The sequence below is a fragment of the Carassius auratus genome, unplaced genomic scaffold (genome assembly GCF_003368295.1).
Source record: "Carassius auratus strain Wakin unplaced genomic scaffold, ASM336829v1 scaf_tig00214358, whole genome shotgun sequence".
Taxonomy (NCBI): domain Eukaryota; kingdom Metazoa; phylum Chordata; class Actinopteri; order Cypriniformes; family Cyprinidae; genus Carassius; species Carassius auratus.
In genome coordinates, this window is record NW_020527631.1 from 408576 (window position 1) to 432374 (window position 23799).

At 38.4% G+C, this 23799-nt stretch overlaps 2 protein-coding genes and 1 long non-coding RNA gene across 5 annotated transcripts in view; 2 read left to right on the forward strand and 1 right to left on the reverse strand.

Moving 5' to 3' along the window:
- LOC113091901 (TBC1 domain family member 9B-like) overlaps positions 1-3413 on the forward strand; it is a 29078-nt gene extending 25665 nt beyond the window's left edge. For both annotated transcript variants that reach the window (XM_026257576.1, XM_026257577.1), the window contains one exon: positions 269-3413. In XM_026257576.1, coding sequence (XP_026113361.1) covers positions 269-901 — 633 coding nt within the window. In that variant the 3' untranslated portion in view covers positions 902-3413. The remainder of the gene's footprint in view (positions 1-268) is intronic.
- LOC113091902 (MORC family CW-type zinc finger protein 3-like) lies at positions 2508-23799 on the reverse strand. Of its 2 annotated transcripts, none has more exons than XM_026257580.1 (17): positions 23667-23799; positions 23502-23574; positions 22408-22540; positions 22100-22320; positions 20997-21144; positions 18143-18302; positions 16998-17126; positions 16613-16732; positions 16263-16366; positions 15461-15637; positions 14396-14515; positions 13858-13935; positions 13581-13620; positions 12682-12848; positions 11451-12054; positions 7726-7982; positions 2508-4981 (listed from the first exon to the last, which is right to left on the reverse strand). In XM_026257580.1, exons 1-17 carry the CDS (start codon positions 23703-23705, stop codon positions 4831-4833), a joined length of 2721 nt encoding a protein of 906 aa, XP_026113365.1. In that variant the 5' UTR covers positions 23706-23799; the 3' UTR covers positions 2508-4830. The 2 variants fall into 2 exon arrangements, with proteins under 2 accessions (XP_026113365.1, XP_026113363.1); XM_026257578.1 differs by having other exon boundaries at positions 2508-4984.
- On the forward strand, positions 5568-6121 carry LOC113091903 (uncharacterized). Its single transcript, XR_003287471.1, has 2 exons — positions 5568-5610; positions 5835-6121. It is a non-coding gene; the product is annotated as an uncharacterized LOC113091903 (long non-coding RNA).

Genomic DNA, 23799 nt, shown 5'->3' on the forward strand with positions numbered 1-23799 from the left:
TCCCTCGCGCAAATTAATCGACACGATGGTGTCGATGTTTACATCATTTAAAACGAGAATGTACGTGTGCTCTCCCCATTTTTGTTTGTAAGTAGTGTAGAATTTGATTAGATTTCATATAGCAATATATATCGCAGAAAAATAAAATATCGCAATGTAATTTTTTCCCAATATCGTGCAGCCCTACTTGCAGTGTATTTTCAACCTATTGAAACGGAACATGAGTATTAAGGCTACAACACATTTTTGTGTGGTCATTCAATTACAGGAGCAGTTCATTGAGATGTGTAAGACTCTCTACAACATGTTCAGTGAAGATCCCATGGAGCAGGAGCTGTATCACGGCATCGCCACGGTGGCGAGTCTCCTGCTGCGCATCGGAGAAGTGGGCAAGAAATTCACCAACAATGGCAGCAAGAAAACCGAAGTCCAGCTGGCCTCAGCAGTCGACGCTTTGCAGCCGGAGATGGAGGACTCGTCCGGGGAGGGAGGATCCGGACAGTCTTTGGTCTCCAAGGCCCTGGCCGAGGCGCAGCTGGAGACGCCACCTCCAACAGCGGCCGGCTCCGACGAAGAGGCCAAAGACGACACGTCTGTTTCGTCCTACTCTGTAGTGAGTGCTGGTTCACTGCAGTGCGAGGACATCGCTGACGACACGGTGCTAATTGGCTGCGCGAGCGGCGACGTGGTGGATCGGAGGCGGGGCAGTCTGCCGGATGCCGATTGGTCGATCACCTTTGAGCAGGTCTTAGCATCGTTCCTGACGGAAACATCGCTGGTCGACTACTTTGAGAAAAAATATGACATCCAGAACAAAATAACGGCATGCAAGTCACTGAGAGCCGTGGAAAGACAGACAAGTACGTCAAGCGATCACGATTTCTCTCTGAACACACACTGACATGCTCATAAGAACACAAACACATACATATTCTTGTTTTGCATATGTGTGTGTATGTATGTCCTGTTACTATCTATGGGAGTTTTATACTTCTGTGTCATAGTCAAACAAACAGTGTTTAAAATCCATCCCAGCAGCTTTCTATACCAATAACCTCTGGAGTCTAGATGCAGTAACCAAGGTTCACTCTAACATAGGGGTTTTGATGGGTTGAATGCATCAACTAGCAGGTCTGGAATAGAGGATTATGGGATGTGGCCCATGCTTCGGCTCAAATAGATCAAAGAGTGAAACATCACGGCAAAAATATTTGATTTGCACACTCGTCCCAGGGTGAAATATCCCACACTACAGTGTACATCACTAATGCTTTCTTGCAGGTGTGCTATAGTTGGATATATTCGGTGTATTTGGGAGTAAGAAGTGTCCTTTTGGTGAAGAATCCACCTCATAGCTCTGCTAAGATTCACTTTAACCCCTCAGATGGAAACAGTCTCTTAGCCTTGGTTCAAAGCCATGTTTCTGTGTGTTAAAAATCCGCTTTACCGTTTCTAAGTAGGTCATTGCCTTAACTGAAGTGAACAGATGCATCAGTTGGTCGAAGACCCTGTTGCACTTGTTTGTTGTGGTGTTTTGCGAGGACCGCACCATAGTTCTGTTTCTTTCAGATGTTTGATCACTAGAAGCTACTCAAGTGATACAGCGCTGGCTTATCTTAGTCGTTCAAACCATACTGAGAGATGCAGTCAAAAATGTAGCAAATTAATTTAGCACAGTAATGGCCTTTACCACATAAAGAAGGAATTTTTACTCTTTTATTCTCCAAAAATGTTTATTGCTGTCAGGCCTGAATGAGCAAGTACAAACACTGGGGTTCATTCATGAAACTCAACTAGAGCGAATTGGTGAAAATCACTCGAAAAGGCATTTGTACATGAATTGTCACACTGAGATAAATGAAACTTTCATGAATTGGATTGAATGCATGATGCAAACTACATTTATAAATATATGTAAATTGAGGCACTGAATTAACATTAAGCATTTAAGATTTGTAAAAAAAATTACATTTTGTGCATCAATTTAGTTTTATAAATCTTTTAAGGCATTGAAAGAAAACATTCATGTGAAATTGTTGTTGAAATTGTTTATTATGAAATATTTTTCTGTAAGTTTATGCACTGAATTAAAATTAAGGAAATCATGTAAACTGTTGAATTGAATCATATATAAATTCTTGAATTTAATTCAGTGCATTTGCATTGATTTAATGTTTTGTAAATGTTTTATGCATTGCGTGCTGATTTAAATAAGAAAACATTCAGCATGCATTACATTGTTGCATTAAAAATCATATCTTTGTGAAATTATATTTACAAAATATTTGTTCGTATTTAGTTAAACATTATTATATATATTATCATAACTTTTAAATTATTATTTTTTTAATATTAGTTTTTTTTCTCTCTGTAAAATCATTGAAAGTTAAAAATGTTTGCTTGCGTTTTATAAATGAGGCCCAGTTATGTTCATTTCGGAATGCAGTAAAAGTAAAATTTTCTTTATATCAAATGAAGATGGAGAAAACACAGTAGTTTTTTTTTTATTCTCAAAACTCTCAGCCATAACATGATGTTCTAGAACATGAAAAAAACAAACAAACAAAAAAAAACTTATTCTAAAGCATGTACATTGAGATGAAACTAGAACCTGTTGTTTAAGCACAGGCTTGGCCTATTCATCCTGATCTTTAATCACTTGACTGAATGAGTCTGGACACTTATATTTAATCAGATGTAGTTGAGCTTCATAACCTGTAAATAGTTGCATATCACATTATTATATCAGAAGTTTTATCGTCAAATCGTGCAATGATCGTTCTGGTTTGTTTTCAGTCATGTTTCAATCTGCTTTTGTTTTATACCGTCACCTGTAATTGGTTTCTGTGCTGTATTTGTGATTTTTTTAACAGTTGCTTTTGTATTAGGCAAATTAGCTTTAAATTAAGCCTGTTCAGGCTTAAAAAAAATCCTGAAAGACTTCAGTATTAATTATCAGATGTTTAAAGAGCTTTAATACATGATTTTAATATGGCAGAATTAGGAAGACATTTGAACCAGTACAAATGAGAATCACTGATGCAGTAAATCACTGATGCATTAAAATATAAAAAATGTTTAAAAAATTGGTCACATTGATTTAAAGCATCAGTTCATCTGCCCTATGAAACGCACTTTTGTCATTTGAATCTGAATGTGAATGAATCGCCTGCTCCTGCCACATGACCTGTGAATTTACTGACTTCACCTCACTGTGTTTCTAATTAACTGTTACTCAATGCACAAACTAACACTGTTTCCACTTTCATCCTGCATTTTGCAAAAGGAGTGAATCTTTACTTGCTATTCTCTTGTTGGAGAGTTCCAATTTCTGTAAGTTTCTTCCAATTACTTATTGTCATGAAAGCAGTATTGTGTAATATTATGTAATAAAAATAAAGTTATGGAAAATCTGAGCGTTTTTAGTCTTTTCATTTACCTTGTACCCACAGTCATGACTGAAAGAAATGTGCCAAAAAAACAAATTCCAAAATAAAGCACTGATGACTTTTATTCTGTAATGAAAATGACTGTATAGCAGGACAATGACTCTGTGAAATGTTGCATTACTATCCGTTTGCAAAGTTAGACCTGTTAAGTTTAATCATCAGTGGTTAAATTTATGGATTGAAAGTCACTTTAAAAAGATTATAGAAAATTAATAATTATAGAAAGATAATAATACTAAAAATGTTTGTATTAAACTCTCTTAAAGGAACAGTTCAACCAAAAATTTACATTTACTAATCTCCAGGCCATCCAAAAGGCACAAGTTTATGTGTTTATGGAACAGATTTGGAGAAATGTAGCTTAACATCAGTTGCTCACCAATGGATCCTCTGCAGTGAATGGGTGCCTTCAGAAAGAGAGTCCAAACAGCTGATAAAACATCACAATAATGCACAAGTGATTTACATGAACGTTAAGTCCTCTATCCATAACATGCTTTGTCCAGTGAAAAAGTTGTCTCGTCTCAATCAGGTGAGAAATATGCACAGATCAGGATCTAAATAAATATGTGGGTGGATTTTGATGTGCGGGGACAACAGGCGATGGACTTTTTCAGTGGAGGAAGCAAAATTATGGACTTGTGTTTTGGCCGGAAGCCAGTTAAACTGCCTCAATAACTGATTGAATTGAATTGAATGTTTTACAAACACACAGTTTTACTTCACAAGATGTTAATTGATGGACTGGAGTGGTGTGGATTATTGTGATGTTTTTATCAGCTGTTTGGACTCTCATCTGACGACACCCATTCACTGCAGAGGATCATTTGGTGAGCAACTGATGTACTGCAAAATTTCTCCAAGTCTGTTCCTATGAACAAACAAACTCCTCTATATCTAGCATTTCCAGAGGGTACATTACATTTTAGGTAATTTTACATTTTGGGGTGCACTATTCCTTTAAAAACCTGCAGATGCGTATATTTACGAGCAATGCAACTGAAATGAAAGCAATGAAGTGTCTGTGTGAAACCTCAGATGTTTGTGACACGATTGTGGACTTGCAGCACTGGAGAGACAGGAGGCATTTTGGTCCGATCAATGCATGCGATTTATATAAATGTAAAATATAAATTATTTGAATGTGTTTGTGTGTGAAATTTATAGTAGCTTTAACCTGCAATAAAACGTATGTTTATGAAAAAAAAGAGACCTTTTTAATGCTGTTATTTCCATTCACCAATTTTGCAGTCTTAAATATGTCCTTCAAACTTCTGCCTTCTGTATGGTTTCAGATGAATTTTGTTATATATACATGTATGTTGATACCAAATGCTTGTGTGTGATAAGGCAGCCATTGCTCTGTAATGCGGCTGAAGGATCACAGGTTGTTGGCCTGTATGATCTGCTGTAGGATGCTGTCTACATCAGTCGTGTCGTAGCTGATTCCCTGCATATCCAGGCTCGGTAGGATGGAAGACAACAATGCAACCACATTCTGACGGATAGATCGCAACCTCTCCAATGTCACACTGCTGTCAGAGTGGAATGAAAAAGACAGGTTGAGTGTGTGTATATATATATATATATATATGTATATATATATATATACATACACACACTGTACACACACACACACACAAACACACACACACATATATATATATATATATATATATATATATATATATATACACACACTGTACACACACACACACATATATATATATATCGTACGTAACCCTTCATCGGAACGAAGACAATATGTCATGACGACATTAGGAGTCTAACTGGGGTGCCAAATCATCTCTGAATTTAAGGGAAAACGCCATTTAAAATTGGCTAGTTGATTATGCACGCTGAGGCTGTCAGGGTTTTGCACTGACACTGTTTGTCTTGTGTTTTTCTTTCTTGTGTCTATGTCTTGTTTCAGCACATGGCCTTGTTTTCCTTGTCCATGTGCTTCCTTAGCCCCTCCTCCTTGTTTCCTGTTTACCACACCCTCTTGTTAGCTTAGTTGGTCTAATTGTGCTCACCTGTCCCTCGTGTATTTTCCTCCCTATTTATAGTGCACCTTACCTTTTTGTGTTTGCTGGTTTGTGGTGTCTCCCTCTCTGTCTCTCCCTCTCTGTCTGAATATGTGTTTGTGTCTACCTGTCTGGTTGGTCTTGTGCCCTTGTAGTTCTATGTTTTTGTCTTGCTACTTGTTTTAGTAATTTGTTTGTTCTTGTTTTTATTTATAATATTTAGTTTTTTCTTGATTTTGTTTTAATTATTCTTTTAGTTAAATTATAATTTCTTATTGTTACTTAACCTTATTGGTTTGTTTTTCCTTTTTGTTTTGAGTTTAATTTGTGTTTTTTTGTGGATCTGTGTCCTGTCTAGTCTTGTGTTTAGAGTTCCTGTGTGTCCTGTCCTGGCCCTACCTGCCTGGCACTTGGTCGATCTCCGAGTCAGTGGTCAACAAGTGTCTGAGCTCTGCTCTATGGTGCCTTGTGTGGTTTTCTCTATCAGCCTGGTTTTGCTGCCCCCTCTGTTGCCAAAATATTCTGCCAGTTGTTTCCTGAAGCCTTCCCTAGCTGTTCCTGTTTATTGTGTTCCTGTTGTGGTATCTTTTGCACTTCACCACCCTCTTTTATCAGTCTTTTGTCAATAAACTCTTGTTATATCTCACTGCAATTGGGTCCTCCTTCCTAGATCCCTGACAGAGGCACTCTCTGTACACACACACATACATATATACATATATATATATATATATATATATATACACCATGGTATATAAAGCGACAGCACGCATCAACTCAGGTTCAACAAGTGAGTTGAGGCAACAGTGAGTGACTTAAGGTTGAGGTCAGAGAACAAGGGTTATGTACATAACTGAGATGTTTCTTATCTGTTGGTCACTGAGTTATGTCCTGACAACGTTAGGGGTCTATGGAAAATGCCACAACCTGAACACCATCACAATCCTGTCACTGCAGTTTCTTGCTGACAATCGGTAACTGTTAATGAATTAAACCTTTCCCAAAACCTGTTGGGAGTAGGGCCTCAAAATTGCCTCCATTAAAAATGTGAAACACACTCTTCTTTTTCGGGCTTCAGTTGGCAAATGCCAGGAATATTCTCCACAACAGAGCTAATAACATCCCGTGTCTCCGTGTCCGCTGTCTTTTTTCGATTTCCCTAAAATACAGTCTTAAATTCAGCGCTTAGTTTAGCGTCTGTCACGGCTCTCAGCCCACCCTCTGTTCGTTGATTGGCGGGCTGGTTTGGAGCCGGAGGAAAACTGGGAGATGGTTTGCTATCTCAGACTGAGTACAGAAGCGAACTGAAATTGACAGAAGTATAACGTCTGACATACTCTGGCTACCTGTTACCCAACATAATAGAAGAATCCGGCTTTACACAAAGGTTGTAAAACCTTGCGATGGTGTTAAGTTTCGCCCAGCCCACAATTCGACAGATGTCTGCCAGAGAGGAAACTGCTCTTTCTTTGACAGTGTGCTTACTGCTGGCCACTGAGCCAATGGCAGAACAGAAAGAAAAAGATTCTCTGCCCGGCCCTCCTCCAGGGGAAGTAGCGGTGCTGTCCTCACCATCTCTTGATAAGCAGTCTCCCACATCTCTGGGTTGTCCGTGTCAGGGCGACTTCATCATCTTCCTCAGGATTTAGCAGCCGGATGCGACACAGGGGACTGACCTGGTGTGGAGAATGCAGGAGGGCGTTCTGCTGTGTGCTGTATGGCCTTAGTCTGCTGTTGTACTGCCCAGAAGTACAGGGCACGGCCCTCAACAGCATTGGTGCACAGGCCAGCCTGGGAGAGTCAAGAAAATGCACTTTGTAAACATCTCCCATCTCAACCAAGCTGAGCCAGAGATGACGCTCCTCGAGGCAAGCATGGCCGTCAACTTTGGGTCCAATTCAACTGTGGTAACAACACTGAAATCACTGAAAGGGACACCGCTGTTTGTGATATACCACCAACCAGAACAGCTTCCTCACACACAGCAGATGAATGGCTTTGTGAAGTCTAAATGCTTTTTTTATTCAATTACTTGGCTCTGAAACAAAAATCTAATGAATGGATGCACGCTGTCGCCTTATATTCCCGTGCGCACAGTGAGTGGCCCAACAGGCAAAATCCACTAGCCAAATTTATTGCCATTTTCTCTTAAAACTCTAAGAGATGTTTGGGCTCCCAAGGTAGACAGAAAAGATAAAATTAGATTTGTGATTTTTTTTTTTTTAGCTCTTTTCTCCAGCCGTACACACCTGTTGTAAGTGAGGCTGGGTGTGTTGGTGCTCTGGTCTCTCCTGTCTTGATTGTCTCTCTCTGTCTGTCTCACTTGGTTCAGCAGTTGGTCTCTCTCCGTTCTCAGCTCGTTCATATCAGTTAGCAGCGTCTGGTTCTCACTCTGGAGTTTGGCTAATGTCTTACTCCAGTACAGCTCGTCTTTCGGACATGTTTTTGCCTCCTGCTGGATGGGGGATGAACTGGATGGTGGCCGGTTTGCCTGTTCCTCTGATTTCTACAGATTGAGGGTATTTAAAAAGGATTTAAAATTATTACTTTTTGTACTATTGAAATATGGCGTATATTCAATATGGTGTCACTACTACATACGTAGTGCCTTATTGATGTTAAAGGTTTAGTGATTTACCAAACATATTACTGTTACCAAATTTTTAGGTTTCAAAATCCATGATAAATAAAATGTATTAACAAATACACCATTAATAACAAATTATACAACTGCTATATCCAAGCGATATGTACTACATATCAAATCTCAACTGCTTGCTTGTTATTCTGTTACATATGATTGGCCAAGTAATATACAGTATTAAAAGAGGGATATATAGTACATCCTACTTTTATCTGCATACAAACACATAATACATACTATAGCAAAGTACGGTTGCTTGTTTATAATATCAATATTGGATATTAGGGGTGTAACGATATGTGTATTCGTACCGGACCATTTCGGTACAGGGCTTTCGGTACGGTGCACGTGTGTACCGAATGCAATATTTTGTGTGCGGAACATTTTCATGTTTCCAAACGAACATATTAAGTGGAGGAAGTCTCCGCGTTCAGTGCAAATCCCGCCCTGCAGCTGATTCTAAGGCCGGTGACACACTGGATGCGTGGCGTGAGCGTGGTGTTTCTGCTGCGTGTCAGTTGCGTGACGGCTGCCTTGCATTTTCTGTGTCTTTACACACCAGAATTGTGCCTGACGCAGCTGGCGTGCTGCTGCTATTACTGTAGGTGACATAGAGGGAGACCGCCGACAGACCAGGATCTTGTCTTCACGACAACAATATCTATACTTCATGTTGAGCATAAAAATAAAGCCTACTGATAAAGGACACCGTAAACAGTATTGATGACAAAATAGACTATGTTTGACAGGTGCAATATGCCAGTGTGTCACCGACCTAAGGCTTTCAAAAGGCATCACGCGAGTGTGAACATTTTCTTATTCTTTTTTTATTTTATATATATTTTATTAAAAAGTATTAAAAAAGGTGCAAACAAATTGTTAAAAAAAAGTTTATAGTAATTACCAACCTGCAGTTTAATGGGTTGCACTTTATTTTACAGTACGTGTACTTTCATGTACATATATTGTACTTACAGTGTATTTATCTAAGAAAGTTCTGGTAACACTATAGCCCCTTTCACACTGCACGTCGGACCCGTAATATTCCCGTAACATTGCCTGGTCGCCTTCTGTGTGAAAGCAACCACGTCCCGGAATTGATTACCGAATCGAACCCGGGTCGGGGACCTAGTAACATTGCGGTAATCGATCCGGAACGAGCGCTGTGTGAACAAAAGCCAGATCTAATTCCGTATCGAAGTGATGACGCGCGATCTTCCTGTTTTGAAGGAAGATCAACATTCGCGACGAAAACACATGTGCAAACTGTAATGAAGCAGAGATCAGTGAGTTCCTCACTTTCCGCGCTGACGCCAAGATCGTTTGCTTGCTTCAGTTAAAGTATAACGTGCCAAGCGTTGTCGACTCGTACATTACACGTCACGCGCTGATGTCACGTGTCGTTACGGGATCTTCAAGGGTTGTGTGTGAAAGCACGCACATATACCGGGTCATCACTGGCAGTGTGAAAGTGCCAAATCTAGCGACCAGGGAACAATTACAGGAACACTTTACCCCTGTATTTGCCGGAATGGCAGTGTGAAAGGGGCTAAGGTAACTACATGGGGTAGGGTTAGGTTTAGGGGTAGGTTCAGGGTTAGTACCTAGTTATTACATAGTTATTGTAATTACTATAATAAGTACATAGTATGTACATGAGGAACAGGACTGTAAAATAAAGTGCTACAGTTTAATGTTTGCATTTCTTTCCCTTACAGTACCGAAAATGAACCGAACCGTGACTTTAACACCGAGGTACGTACCGAACCGTGATTTTTGTGTACCGTTACACCCCTATTGGATATATATATATTATCATGATTTTCTGCTCCATATACATACAGTATAAAAATGCAAGGCATTACTAAAACAAATCTTGGCAGTGTAATTGTTTATATTGTCACAAAATAAAGCTATATTATCCCAGCTCTTGAATTGATATATGAAATCAATTATAAATATAATACATTTTAATAAATACGAATTAAGAGATATACACTTGATATGGATTTAAGCAAGGATTCAGAATAGGCAAAAATGCGAAATTGCTTATTATATCGATCTTCACAACAATTGGTGCACTCAATAATTTTTTATTGTACAGAAGTACAAATATACATTGGGGATCGAAAGTTTGGGCACCCCTTGCAGAATCTGTGAAAATGCGAGTAATTTTCAAAAAATAAGAGAGATCATACTAAATGCATGTTATTTTTTATTTAGTACTGTCCTGAGTAGGATATTTTACATAAAATATATTAACATTTAGTCCACAAGACAAAAAAGTTGCTGAAATTATTAAAATAACCCCACTCAAAAGTTTGGGAACCCTTGGTTCTTAATACTGTGTTCTGTTACCTGATGATCCTCGACTGTCTTTCTGTTTTGTGAGGGTTGTGCATGAGTCCCTTGTTTGTTCTGAACAGTTTAACTGAGCAGCATTCTTCAGTTTTCCAGCATCTTTGCATATTTGAACCCTTTCAAACAGTGACATTATGATTTTGAGATATATCTTTTCAGACTGAGGACATTTGAGGGACTCAAACACAACTATTTAAAAAGATTAAAACATTCACTGATGCTCCAGAAGGAAACTAGATGCATTAAGAGCTGGGGGGTGAAAACTTTTGGAATTTGAAGATCAAGGTAAATTGTACTTAATTTGTGTACCGGGAAACATACAAGTATCTTCTGTTGCTTACGAAGGGCAGAACTAAATGGAAAAAAAAATTATTTCAACAAAATAAGAAAAATCTGGCCATCTTCATCGTGTTCAAAAGTTTTCACCCCCCAGCTCTTAATGCATCTAGTTTCCTTCTGGAGCATCAGTGAATGTTTGAATCTTTTTAAATAGTTTTGTTTGAGTCCCTCAAATGTCCTCAGTCTGAAAAGATGTATCTCAAAATCATACAGTCACTGCTGGAAAGGGTTCAAATATGCAAAGATACTGGAAAACTGAAGAATCTGCAGGACCTTAAAGATTTTTCTGAAGAACGCTGCTCAGTTTAACTGTTCAGAACAAACAAGGGACTCATGCACAACCATCACAAATAAGAAAAAAGGCCGAGGATCATCAGGTAACAGAACACAGTACTAAGAACCAAGGGTTCCCAAACTTTTGAGTGGGGTTATTTTAATAATTTCAGCATTTATTTTGTCTTGTGGACTAAATGTTAATATCTTTTAGGTACAATATCTTACTCAGGACAGTACTAAATAAAATATAACATGCATTTAGTATGATCTCTCTTATTTTTTGAAAATTACTCGCATTTTCACAGAACCTGCAAAGGGTGCCCAAACTTTCGATCCCCACTGTATATACCTCACCTGACAATCAGAAAGCTCCTCCCTCCTTGATTCAATTGACATTGGGTTCAATCTTTCCGCATTTTGCTCACATGACACCGAATCAACCATGGTGACCTCAGAAGGCCCGCCCCCTTCTGCCTCTGTTACCATGGCAACCTCCAGCTCACGGATGCCCAGAATTCTTTTTAGCCTCTTGGCTTCCCGCTCCAGCTGAGCCAGTCTCTGAGCAAGAGCCGCCCGGTCCGACCCGTCTGCCAACAATGGGGACACAGGCTGAAATCCCGGCCGGCTGAGAGGAGTGACGACCACTGTCTGAGCCATGGTTGTGGAGGCGTGTGGTGTGAGAGGGTGAGGGGGAATCCTTGGCTGATCTTTGGCCATCTGTGGCCCCTGAGACGTCTGGGGCTCGAAAGAGCCTTCAGGTAACGTGGCCTCAGGCTGAATACTGTCCTCCTGAGTCACCGGATCTGCTGCTGGTGATGTGCTGGTGTTTGTCTCCGATCCTTCATGCATGTTGTCCACTGTTTCTGTTTCTCCCTCAGATGGGAGATCTGGAGCTTCAGCATGGTTTGGGGACTCAGTACCCTTTTCAATATCTGAGCATGTTTCTTTCCTTCTTTTTCTAAAAATAAAATCAGTGAGCAAAGTTAAAATTTAGTTAAACCTGTTTTTTTTTTGTTTTTTTTCTATGCAGGACCCAATAAAGTATAAAGACAGCTTTAGCTTTAATGTATAAAAACCCAGTTATATTGTAAAAAAAAAAAAAAAAAATCTTTGTAAAATATTATCTGCAAATTATTTACTTTAAAAAGTTATTCATTTAATACGTTAATTCAATATATTTATTCGATTTTTACACTTATTTTTACACACACACACTAGTCAACATATAAAGTGGATAAAAACCTTTCATCAAAGTTGTCTGAAAACCTTAAAGCAGAAATGCGTTCTTGTTTTAGGACAACTTGGATTAACTTTTGATCCACTTCAATTGTTGACTGCTGTATAGCACCCCTTACCTTGACCTCTAAGTTAAACTTTTAACACATTAAAAGTGTCCTAATTAATAATGGATCTAGTTTAAAGTCACACTTGAAGGTCACTCTATCACCCACTTTAATAATGTAGTTTGTCACACAGAAGCACAACATTTGTTAAACATGTTCAATGCAATGCATCAAGCAAAGATAAGCAACAGCAAAAGTGATTCTTTAATGCATGTAAATACTGAGTTGTGTCTCTTTCAGACCTTGGGGAGGGTGAAGACTCTTCCTCTTCTGTGACAGCGACTCTGACTCCATCCTCACCTGCATCCTGTGTATCTGTCGTCATTATAACGGTGACCTCATCCTGCTTGCTCTCTGATGCTGGTTCAGATAGTCCTCGACAGAGAGGACGCACTGGGCTTTTACTCATCTACCACACACACACACACACACACACACTTATTATAGTCTCAAGTGAGATCAATGTGTCAAAACCAAAATGAGAAGTGATATTTCACATTAATGTAGGTAATGTCTATAAATGCCTCTGTATGGCCACAATGAAGTGCAGCCATCAGAACCAACTACTAAAACTTTCTTATATATATATATATATATATATATAATATATATATATATATATATATATATATATATATATATATATATATATATATTATTTAGTTTTTTGTTTTTTGTTTGGATAAAACTGTGTGATTTCTAGATGCATTAACTATATTATATAATAGTTATATAATATAGTTAATGCATCTAGTAAATGCATTAAACAAATAATCTATTAAGGATAGCCTACTTGTAGTTTCAGTATGAATTATTAGGTCACTTGGCAAACTGCAGTATCAAAATACCACAGTTTTGCCAACAATGACAGTCTAACACACACACCCCCACATTTTATGTTTGCATAGGCAAAGCTCTCACATTCATATTTGTACGCATTATTTGTCATGTCTGCCACATGCAAAAGAAGACGGCCACACGCAGACCTACAGAAATAATGTATACAGACCAAACACACACAACTGAGTCAACAAGCCCACAGCAAGTGCGAGCACACCCTGACACTCGTGAGTCAGAAACCCAAGTTCCTGTCCTGAGATACTAGTACTTCCTCATCTGAAACACAAATAGAGGTGAATACCTCAAGAGATCTTCCTCTTCTCTTGATTGTGGCGTGTTCCCTGCGCACAACAAAACACACATTAACACTGCATGCATTCATACTCCAATCTCAGAATATGGAGCCACAATATTACTATAAAGCTTGTGATCACAAGTTATAAATAAATAGATTATTGGACTTCATTTCAGTCTTTCTGCTTCAAAAGTTCACGTTCAATTCAATGTTTCACTTGCCGTTCATCATTTGTGAAATGTACAATGTTTTTGCAGTGCAGAGACAATTTTACTGTCTTAACTGTTTTTTGAGTGTTTTTTCATAGCTGGATGTTTTAACTTCAGCATTTTCATCCGTATCCTCTGGTAACAAGCAACTCCTACGCAACAAAAGCACAAGAATAAATAAAACACGCTTTGAAAGTTAATACAAAAACTGGATAATATGCAATATGCATTTCAGGAAATTAGCATTTCGGCCATCCAGGTATCTTTTCCTTATGGTTATTTTCTATTTTTAAGCCAGTTTTACTCCAGGCAGTCTGAATGAATAATAAGTGAAGAAAAGCAGTGTGTTTGGTATGCAATACTAGGGTACTGCTTTACTGGAAACTGTGCACTATAATACAGCAAGCAAATCCAGTTAACTCTGAAACAAATATTGTTATTTAGCAATTTTAATGCCACATTCTGTAATATCGGGTCATCTGGATACTGCATTCACACTGAAAACTTGTTTAATTTTACATATAATACATACTCTAGTCCAAATATAACACTTAGTACTGCATTCTAAACATGCCAGTTTAATTTAGGGTAATCATACGGGGATGGACTCACTGTAAGCGTGGTATCGGGTGCATGCAGCATCTGAACGGATCGGGAACGCTTCCAGCAAACAGGAGAGTGTTGATTCCTCTCCATTTCAAACAGTCTTCACACTGAATCCACGTCACGTCCCTTCAGATACAAGAAAGCCATTAACACACCTGCTCAACTTGTTGCGTGTAAAGTTTTTATATATTTTGGGGGCCCATGAAATAGCTTGACAGGAGCAGTTTTTCTTCATATGTTGATGTAGTTCCAGTTGAAACAAAGCTAGGACTAGACACTAGCCTTGACTTCAGCTTCAAATCCATGATTTAATACTTGCTATTACTTGTCAGAGGCAGGCGACATAGACCGACGCAGTAAAGATGCATTTTTGTAGCTCAAAACCTGGAAATTAGCATCGTAGCAATTCTAGCACCATGAAGTCAATGGGTTTTTGGTTAAACGCCTGAAAAGCTTAGAGTCTGACACAAGCTTAAGGCATTTTACCGTTGGGTTTTTGTTGAGGAAACCAGGATGATGCAAAGCTACAGTCTGGCCTTTAAAAAAGAAGTCCTCACTACAGCAGACTATTCAAAATCCAGTTTCTCCTGTGATAGTGATTGAAAACTATCCTCATAACCTGATGTTAAGTTTTTGCAAATCTAAAAAAAAAAAAAAAAACTCAGATTTGTTTGTTGATCAGTCATGTGCACTGCATGTTTTAGTAGTTGTTGGTTTTCTCGCAGACATCACAGATATAAACCACGCTACTGCTTTAACCATGGGATTAACAGTTTCATGTTTCTTAGAGCCGCCCAGCTGCATTTAACAGCACGACTCAACCTCTTGCCATCACAAGATGCTTTGTATGTGTGTGTTTTCTGTGATGCATTTATGTGCAAGCTCTGTGGTCTAACAGACAAATAGACAGTTTATAGCAAGTTAGGTTGCACCATCTTTCTTTTTTTTTTCCCACAAACCCACGGTGCTATTCTGGCCATCTCTGACTGACAGATGGATAAACTCTCACCAACAGAACAAAGCAGGTACAACAACACTGTTGTGTGAAAAGTTCGAGGAAAACAATCATACACTTCTTCTTCTTCCTCCTCCTCTTCCTCCTCTTCATCATCCTCTTCCTCCGTTTCCTCAGTATCGCCATCTTTGCTTTTCCTCTCTAAGGCTTGAAATGCTCTTTCTTTCGCTTTCTTTTCCTTCTTTTCACGCCAGTAGTCATTCAGTTTGAGACCAAGAGCAGCTAGCGTGAGTCTATGAGAAAAGGAGCAAACAAGATAAAAATGGAAATAGTACATATAATCATATAGGAATACATTTATGAAATACATTTCATAAACATATTTGTATTTCACACACACAGTGCCCTCCACTAATACTGTCACCCTTGGTGAACATAAGTGCAAAGGCAGGTGTGAAAATAAATCTGCATCGTTTATGGTTTCGATTTTTCATTCAGAAAACGTCACAAAATTCGAAACTTTCTATGAAATAAAACAAAGGAAAGTAGGAGGAAAATCTCATTATTATTATTTTTTTTCTCCAATGCATGTTGGCCACAATTACTGGCACCCCTATAAATACTTATGAGTAAAATATCTAAATTGTGTAATATTTACTATTAATATTTTACTTGATCACAACTTTTTTATTTATTTTTTAATAAAATCTCTTTGACTTATATTGTTAACTCTGTACTTAAACCCATTATTACGATCAGCTGTACAACAAAATGTTGAGTTTCACCAAAGCTCGTTTCTCTGAGGCAGAAGATTTGGATTTAGCGTCAGTCCTGTATTCAAATGAGATGCTATCAGAGGCAGACGGCGCTGCTGTAGCGCCACAGGGTAAAGTTTGTGACAAGTTGCTGAAAATGCACCTGTACTCTTTGGTGTACTCAAAATCCTGCTTGTTATGAGCAGGCTTGAGGAAGTTACACTCAATTACTCCGATGACCCCGACCCCTGACCTTTGACCTGACAACTGAAGGAGAGAGACAGGAAGTGATGAGTCAAAATGAGGCACAATGAAAATGCACAGTTATTGTTTAAGTCATCTGGAGTAAAGTTATAAGCAGGCCCAGACATAATCTATTGAAGTTTTCAGCATTTCTGTGCTGATTTTGAGGAGATCTTTGTGGAAAAGCTAATAATAACAACATGAAATGCATGTGCAGATTATGTGTGGACCCGGTTATACCTGATTTCTCCACATGAATGGATCCAGTACCTTGATTTGGCAGCCAACTTTCTGATGGGCCTTTATCAGTCTGTTTTTATGGTACATCATAATTCCATAGTGCTCCTTATTTTTCGGGTTGAATCCAAAAGTTATCTTCACTCTCTCATTCTGAGCGGCAGCATTTAAAGAAAACACTTGGGAGTCAAATTGAGTTTGACTAGGGGGTGATGAGGGAAAAAACATAGTAAAAGTTACAAACAAATAAAAACAAGTTCAATAAAAAAAATCTAAATTTGAATCAATTTTAAATTTATTAAAATAAAATACTAAAATAAAAACTAATTCTAAAACTATAATAGTATCTCAGTGATACTGAATCACTGAGTACAGGCTGAAATGATAAACTCAGGTTTTCAAGGAAGTGGAAGGATACGATGAACTGAGGTTTATAGACGTCGTTCTCAATCATGGACAAACTCTTGGCAATCAGCTTAGTCTGGACTTTCTTCTGTCTCAAAATGATCTGAATCCTGGGCTTCAGGTAAAGGATACTGAGATAGGCCTGGAATAACAGACAGATGAATTATATTTGTGTTTGTGTTTATCTAGCCATTCGATTATGAATTCCACTGACCTTCAAAGGCACCTATCAAACGTTATCAAACGACTCGATCTGCATATTTATGCTTCCTGAATTCAGTGGGTTTTAAAACAAGTTTTTGGTTGAACGTCGTTGGTCACCACGTCTGTGGTGAACACAAGCTCAAGATAATTTCATTCTATGACAAAATAAATCAGTGGAACCACTCGTGACTTCAAGTACTTGTCTTGAAAAAGGGTAGTTAGCTGGAATTTTTGGGCCTACAGAGGATGTCAGGGAACATTAAACATCACTGAACAGGTAGGCCTCATCGTGTTCAGTCACACGCTTGCAAACAACTCTTCAACTGACTTTGAAGTTAATGTGATGTTACTGTGGTGTAGTTCGCTTGTAGCCCATGTTTAGCTTTTTTATTCATTAAAAAAAAAAAGTTTTTAGCCTTCAAAATTCATTAAAGTCGTGTTAATTTGTGAGATTTTCACAATGCATCAAACTCTTGTTGGTCTCAGAGCTTATTTTCTGAATAATAATAATAATAATAATAATAATAATAATAATAATAAAATACAAAAGCCAATGGGAAAATTCTGTTGGGTTTCTGTTGAGGGAATCAGGCTGATGCTAACTTCAGGGTGAAGCCCTCTGTAATGAAAAAACAAACTATAATCTCATTTCACATTTGAAGGTAGAGTTACATTTGAGGGAAATAATTACAAATAACATTTTCTACTTCAGTGGAAAAAGTAAACAGTAAGGTAGTATGATTTGAAGACTTTAACTCGGACTGTTTCTGCTCATTATCTCTGCACCAAAGTTACTTTAGAGTCTCAAATTCTCAATAAGTTCACACTACGACACTGTATTAACATTCTCTCAGCTCCGCCTAAAACACACATTTGCATTTACACTGTAAAACAACCACAGGCTATAAATATCAGGAAGTTTCTCGGTCTGTTGGCCATCTCGCTCTCACTCACTCTGAGAGAAAACTCCATCTCAGGGACGTCGTTACTGTCTCTGCGTTGCTTGTGAAAATCTCTCCTCCATTTTGCATGTGTCTCCTCTGATCTGATCTCCGGCAGACGGATGTCCTCTGCATCTGTGTCGAAGTCAAACTCTGGCTTTCCATCTTTATTTCTGTCAGAGAAGATTGTAAAATTGTTTTTTTAAATACAACAATTTCCTTATTCAATATTTTTGCATTGAGTTAGAGAGAGAGAGAGAGAGAGAGAAGTCTTTGCTTTAAAAAAAAAAAAAAAAAAAATATATATATATATATATATATATATATATATATATATATATATATATATATATATATATATATATATATATATATGAAACCACATTAAGGGGGGGGGGGTGAAATGCTCGTTTTCACTCAATATCCTGTTAATCTTGAGTACCTATAGAGTAGTACTGCATCCTTCATAACTCCAAAAAGTCTTTAGTTTTATTATATTCATAAGAGAAAGATAGTCTGTACCGATTTTTCCCGGAAAAACACGACCGGCTGAAGGCGTGACGTGTGGGCGGAGCTAAAGAATCACGAGCGCGAGAAGGCTTTTGCGTTGAAAGCGTTTGGAAGCTGTGACACTGTGAGGAAAAAAAACAACCAAAACAAACCATGGCTAACAGTCAGATTCAGCCGTTTATTTATGATCCAGAATCAGATCCCGAGGCTGAAACTGAACGAGAGCAGCAACGACTCGCTCCAAGCGGGGCTCAAACCCGGGTCTCCGGCATGGGAGACGGACGCACTAACAAGGAGGCAGAGATATTTTAAGCAGTTTTACTCACCGCCTGCGGTTCCAACACACGATCGTGACCCTTTTTCGTTGGGATTGCATCATCCTTAAGAAATAAACGATACGCAAATCCATCGTTAAACTGGGCCTTGTTTGTAAAACAAGCATCTTCGAAATGCAGGGAACAAACACAAACACTTGCACAACTCCGTTGATGCTCTGTAAAAATAAACTCCATCCACTGGTCCCTTAATGCTGTTTTTACTTTGGTAATCTTTGCAGGGTTGTCTTGCCCTGGCAACCAAAAATACACTTCTTTTGTGACATTTCGCGACGCTCTCGCTCTGATCACTGAATGCCTCTGCTCTCAGTGCTCTGCTATACGGGAGCGCGCGCTCTTCCGGCAGAGGTACGTCAGGACCCATATAAGGAAATTCCGCTCCATCTAACGTCACACAGAGCCATACTCGAAAAAAAACTTTCCGAAACTTGTGACAAACCGGAAGGAGTATTTTTGGAACAGAAATACTCCTTCAAACGTACAACTTAATTTTTGAAACTTTGTCCATGTTTAGCATGGGAATCCAACTCGTTAACAGTGTAAAAAACTCAGTATGCATGAAATAGCATTTCACCCCCCTTTAAACTATCATGTCACTCACTATATTTCTTATTTATTTTTATTTTTTGAATGTTTATTTTTATTTATCAAATGTAAAAGTGTAGAGTTTGTCGGACACTTTTTATCCTAAGCAACTAGCATTTAATGAAAACATTTTGTAAGTTTCAGATAAAACATACCGTATTTTTCAGACTATCAGTCGCACCCGAGTATAAGTCGCATCAGTCCAAAAATACGTCATGATGAGGAAAAAACATATATAAGTCGCACTGGACTATAAGTCGCATTCATTTAGAACCGAGAACCAAGAGAAAACATTACCATCTACAGCCGCGAGAGGGCGCTCTATGTCTTCAGTGTAGACTACAGGAGCACTGAGCAGCATCTCTGGCAACATAGAGCGCCCTCTCGCGGCTGGAGACGGTAATGTTTTATCTTGGTTCATTTCTCTTGGTTCATGTCAAATTAATTTTGATAAATAAGTCGCACCTGACTATAAGTCGCAGGACCAGCCAAACTATGGAAAAAAAGTGTGACTTATAGTCCGGAAAATACGGTACTTGCATGTTGCATTTATTCTAGTAAGAAAGTGGCTAATAAACATCGATCAAAAAAATAATCTAAAACAAACCAAAAAAATAAAATAAATGGCCATTATGTAAAATAAAAGACTGATACCCATGGAAGAATGAGATAAAAAGGTCGCAACTTTTTCGATCATAATTCTAGAATGAAAATGTCTTGTATTTCTGAGAAACAGGTCTACAAGATATAATACTCAGAATTTTGAGATATAAACTTACAATTGTGGAATGTAAACTTAGAAAAGCAAGATATAAACTCAGAATTCTGACCATTTTTCTTAATTCAGAGTTTACATCTCACTGTTTGGGGTTTGTGTGTATTTGTGTGTGTGTAAAATTGTGACTTCTCACAATTCCGACACTTTTCTTTGCAATGTATCTCGCAATTCTGAATTTTTTTCTCTTGTGAAATAAAAAAAAAAAAAAAAAAAGTCAGTTACCTTTATTACATTTTTGTTCCATAGCGGAAGCAAGCTTCCAAATATATCTGAGATAAAATCTTGTAAATGTACTCAAACACAAATAAACACTATATACAATATCACTATTAAATTCCCAGTTGCATATTTGATTGCTTCGATAGGCTATTTGTTAGAGATGAGAGAATCACATGCTTTTCGGAGGGTTTAAACGACTTGATTTGTTAAACTAAGCAGTTCAGGGTAATATTCAAAACCAACACAAATCAGGAGTGTGTTGTTGTGACAGAGTCAGTACACTCATCTGCCTGCAACATTTAAATCACATGCAAATTAATGATGACACAGAACATAATGGTTCTCCCGTCTCCATTTTCTGTGTAACGTCATCTTTCACTACGACTGACCTAATCCATGCAACTCTGGTAAAGTAGTTTGAAATCTAGCAGATGACAGACCTGCGGATGTTCCAGATGAGGATCTTGGTTCCTTTTTTGCCCTGAATGGAGTCCAACTGCTCTTGTAACTCAGAGATGCTCTGGAAGAGAGAATATTTCAGGATGGCTCTCAGACTCGCCTCTGAATCCTCCGTTACCACCAATGTCTGTGAGACAGGAGTTAAAGCCAATGTTTTCTCCCACTGAGAAATCAGTCTACAGTCTAAATACATATAGTACATGCAAAACTAATACATGCATTTAGTCTACTGTACAGCACTGGTTCTCAATTTCCAGTCCTGGGGCCCGCTGCTCTGCACATTTTGCATGTATACTTTATTTAGCACACCTGATTCAAATCATCAGCTCATTAGGAGAGGGCTCCATTAAGAGAGACATACTGCGTTTACACTTGGCTTTAAATAAGTCTTCTGACTGTTCAGGAGAGAAGGGGCCGGGTTTTGCGTGACATCAACATGTGAATGCAGACTCGATTTCTGGGTTATGTTTATATTACACTGAGATCTCCGGACCGGGACATGTTGATCGGATAAAATTCCAATCAGAAGAGCGTTTACACTTGTCTTTTGAATTGGTATGTGGACAACAACTTGTTAATGTTAATGTTAATGCTAAGCATGTTAATGCCAAGTGTAAACCTAGCCAAAATGTGTAGAACAGTAGGTCCCGAGGACTTTAATTGAGATCCAGTCTATAGACTATATGCATAGAGTACAAGCATATGCATGCAAAACAAACATGCATCTTATTTTTTTCTTTAACCCTTCTGTTGTGTATTTGACTCACACTTGATTTTTCAAACTGCAAAAAATACTGTTTCAAAAACTGTCTTACTATAACCTTCTATTTTTATTGTGTTGGCTATTACTCATTTAGGTTCATGAATGCATGTGCAAAGTTTCTCACAAATGTTATACTTTATAATCTAGTCTCTAAACAGCTAAAATAGATGATTTTTGTTTAAGCAAACTGTATGAAAGTCAGTATGGGTCGGTTTGACCCCAAACACAAATGTTTTTGAACACAACAAGAGGGTTAATCAAACAGAAAAACGTTCGAATCTTGAGTTGAAACTCTGTATTTTGTATTGAACAGAAGGATATTGGTCTGTTGGTTGAACGGGGCAATGGGTACGATCACAGCCTGAGCTTTAATAGCCTGTAAGAAGCTTTGAGACAACATGCCCACGCTCTGACAGCCGCCATTTTTTGTGAAGATCAGAGCATCACGGCCCAGGCGCATCGAACCCGACTTAAACCCGTTTCCATACACGCCAATGGGCTGATGACTGCTTTTGCTGGAGCCTTTCTCTGTGAATCCAAAGCTGTGAAGAAAATGAGAGATTCCTCTTCAAATAATGTCTCTCTTCTCAACAAGACTCGAGGCATCATTTGTGTCCATTTTCACACACCTGAGCATTTTGTGCAGTTTGTTGGGCGTCATACCACTCCCGTTGTCCATAAAACTGAGGCACAATTGTTCTCTGACCGTCACAACATCAATCCAGATGTTCTTGGCTGTGACGCCTGGGTCAGATGCATTATCTAAAACACACACATGCAAAGAAATTCATCAAATTTGAGTGCAACTGCATTATTTAGTGTACATGCGCAACATGACTGCTTCTTGCAACTTTCCGTTTACTCTTAATTAAACTACAAGCCATTGCAAAAAGGCAGAATTTTAAATATAACCTACAACCTACAACCTAAAAACAGACACACAAGCCGATAACAAGAGCGTCAAGAGGAAACTGCAGAAATATTAAGATGGATTTTGTTCAACCTCAAATCTTGATCATCAAGCAATCAAAAGCAAACACGTTTAGAAATATTTCCACCATCATCTCAATGTTATGAACGCAGTTTCCTGTCTCTAACGGTACCGAGATCCGATCCTGAAAGCTTTACATTTTTCCATCAGCCTTTACCATAAACCATCTATCAGTCCTTGCAGAAACCGCAGATATAGTTCAACACGCTGCACAAACACAAGCGACGCGATCTTTTCATTCGTCTTTATTTGAAAACTATATATAGTTTCAGCAAAACCAGTGAACTTATTGACAATTGTTTTTTAAGTGTTCATGCATCTTTAAAATGCAACTTCCTTTTTGCATTATTCCTTTGTTGATGTTTTCACCCGAACTAAATCAGCTTATGCATTCACTGGGACACGAAACTGTAGTACAACACGTGTTGCTCTATGCTGTTTTGTTATCAAGGGGCAACGTATTAAGACATTTGAAGTGATTAGATCCACCTTCCAAAACACTATTATCTGCGCAAAATGCATTATGCGTGTGGCGTTTTAACATTACGCGATGAATTATCTTTAAGGTAGGCTACTGTAGTTTGCCTTAAAAGAGCTGCGACAGGTGCACAAGTGATGTGCGCATTTATTGTCTATGAGATTCGCGGAAGTTTAAACCGAAAGCATCGCCAGTTCCTGACAAAACCTGAGTTTTTTCCTCCGAATAGATGAATGCATTAGTGTTTAGCTCACCGATGAGTTCCGCGACCGCACTGAAGGGCCATGTGTGACTGGTGGAGTTGCTCTCCAGGTACGACGGGCTCATCTATAAAAACAACATTACGCAATATAATCATCGTATGTAGTATATCGTAGTGTGCGAGAAAATACTTTAGAGAATAAAAAAAGAGTACACACAGAGCTCAGCCGGATCCCGTGTTCGCTCAGTCTCGCCATCACGAGGGTTAAAACACACGTCAGATGAAAAGAGATGCATGCAGATGGTTTATTCTTCCTCCTTCTTCAGTTTGTGTGTGTGTGTGTGTGTGTG

What these genes read in the sequence shown, in the direction of transcription:
- LOC113091902 (XM_026257578.1), bottom strand. Translation starts at nt 23,705, where the DNA reads ATGGCGAGACTGAGCGAACACGGGATCCGGCTGAGCTCT. An exon ending in GAGGAGGAAGAAGAAGAAGT is followed by an intron (nt 14,516 to 15,460) that starts GTATGATTGTTT and finishes TTGTATCTGAAG; the next exon opens with GGACGTGACGTGGATTCAGT. An exon ending in AGGAGCTTTCTGATTGTCAG is followed by an intron (nt 7,983 to 11,450) that starts GTGAGGTATATA and finishes CTCAATCTGTAG; the next exon opens with AAATCAGAGGAACAGGCAAA.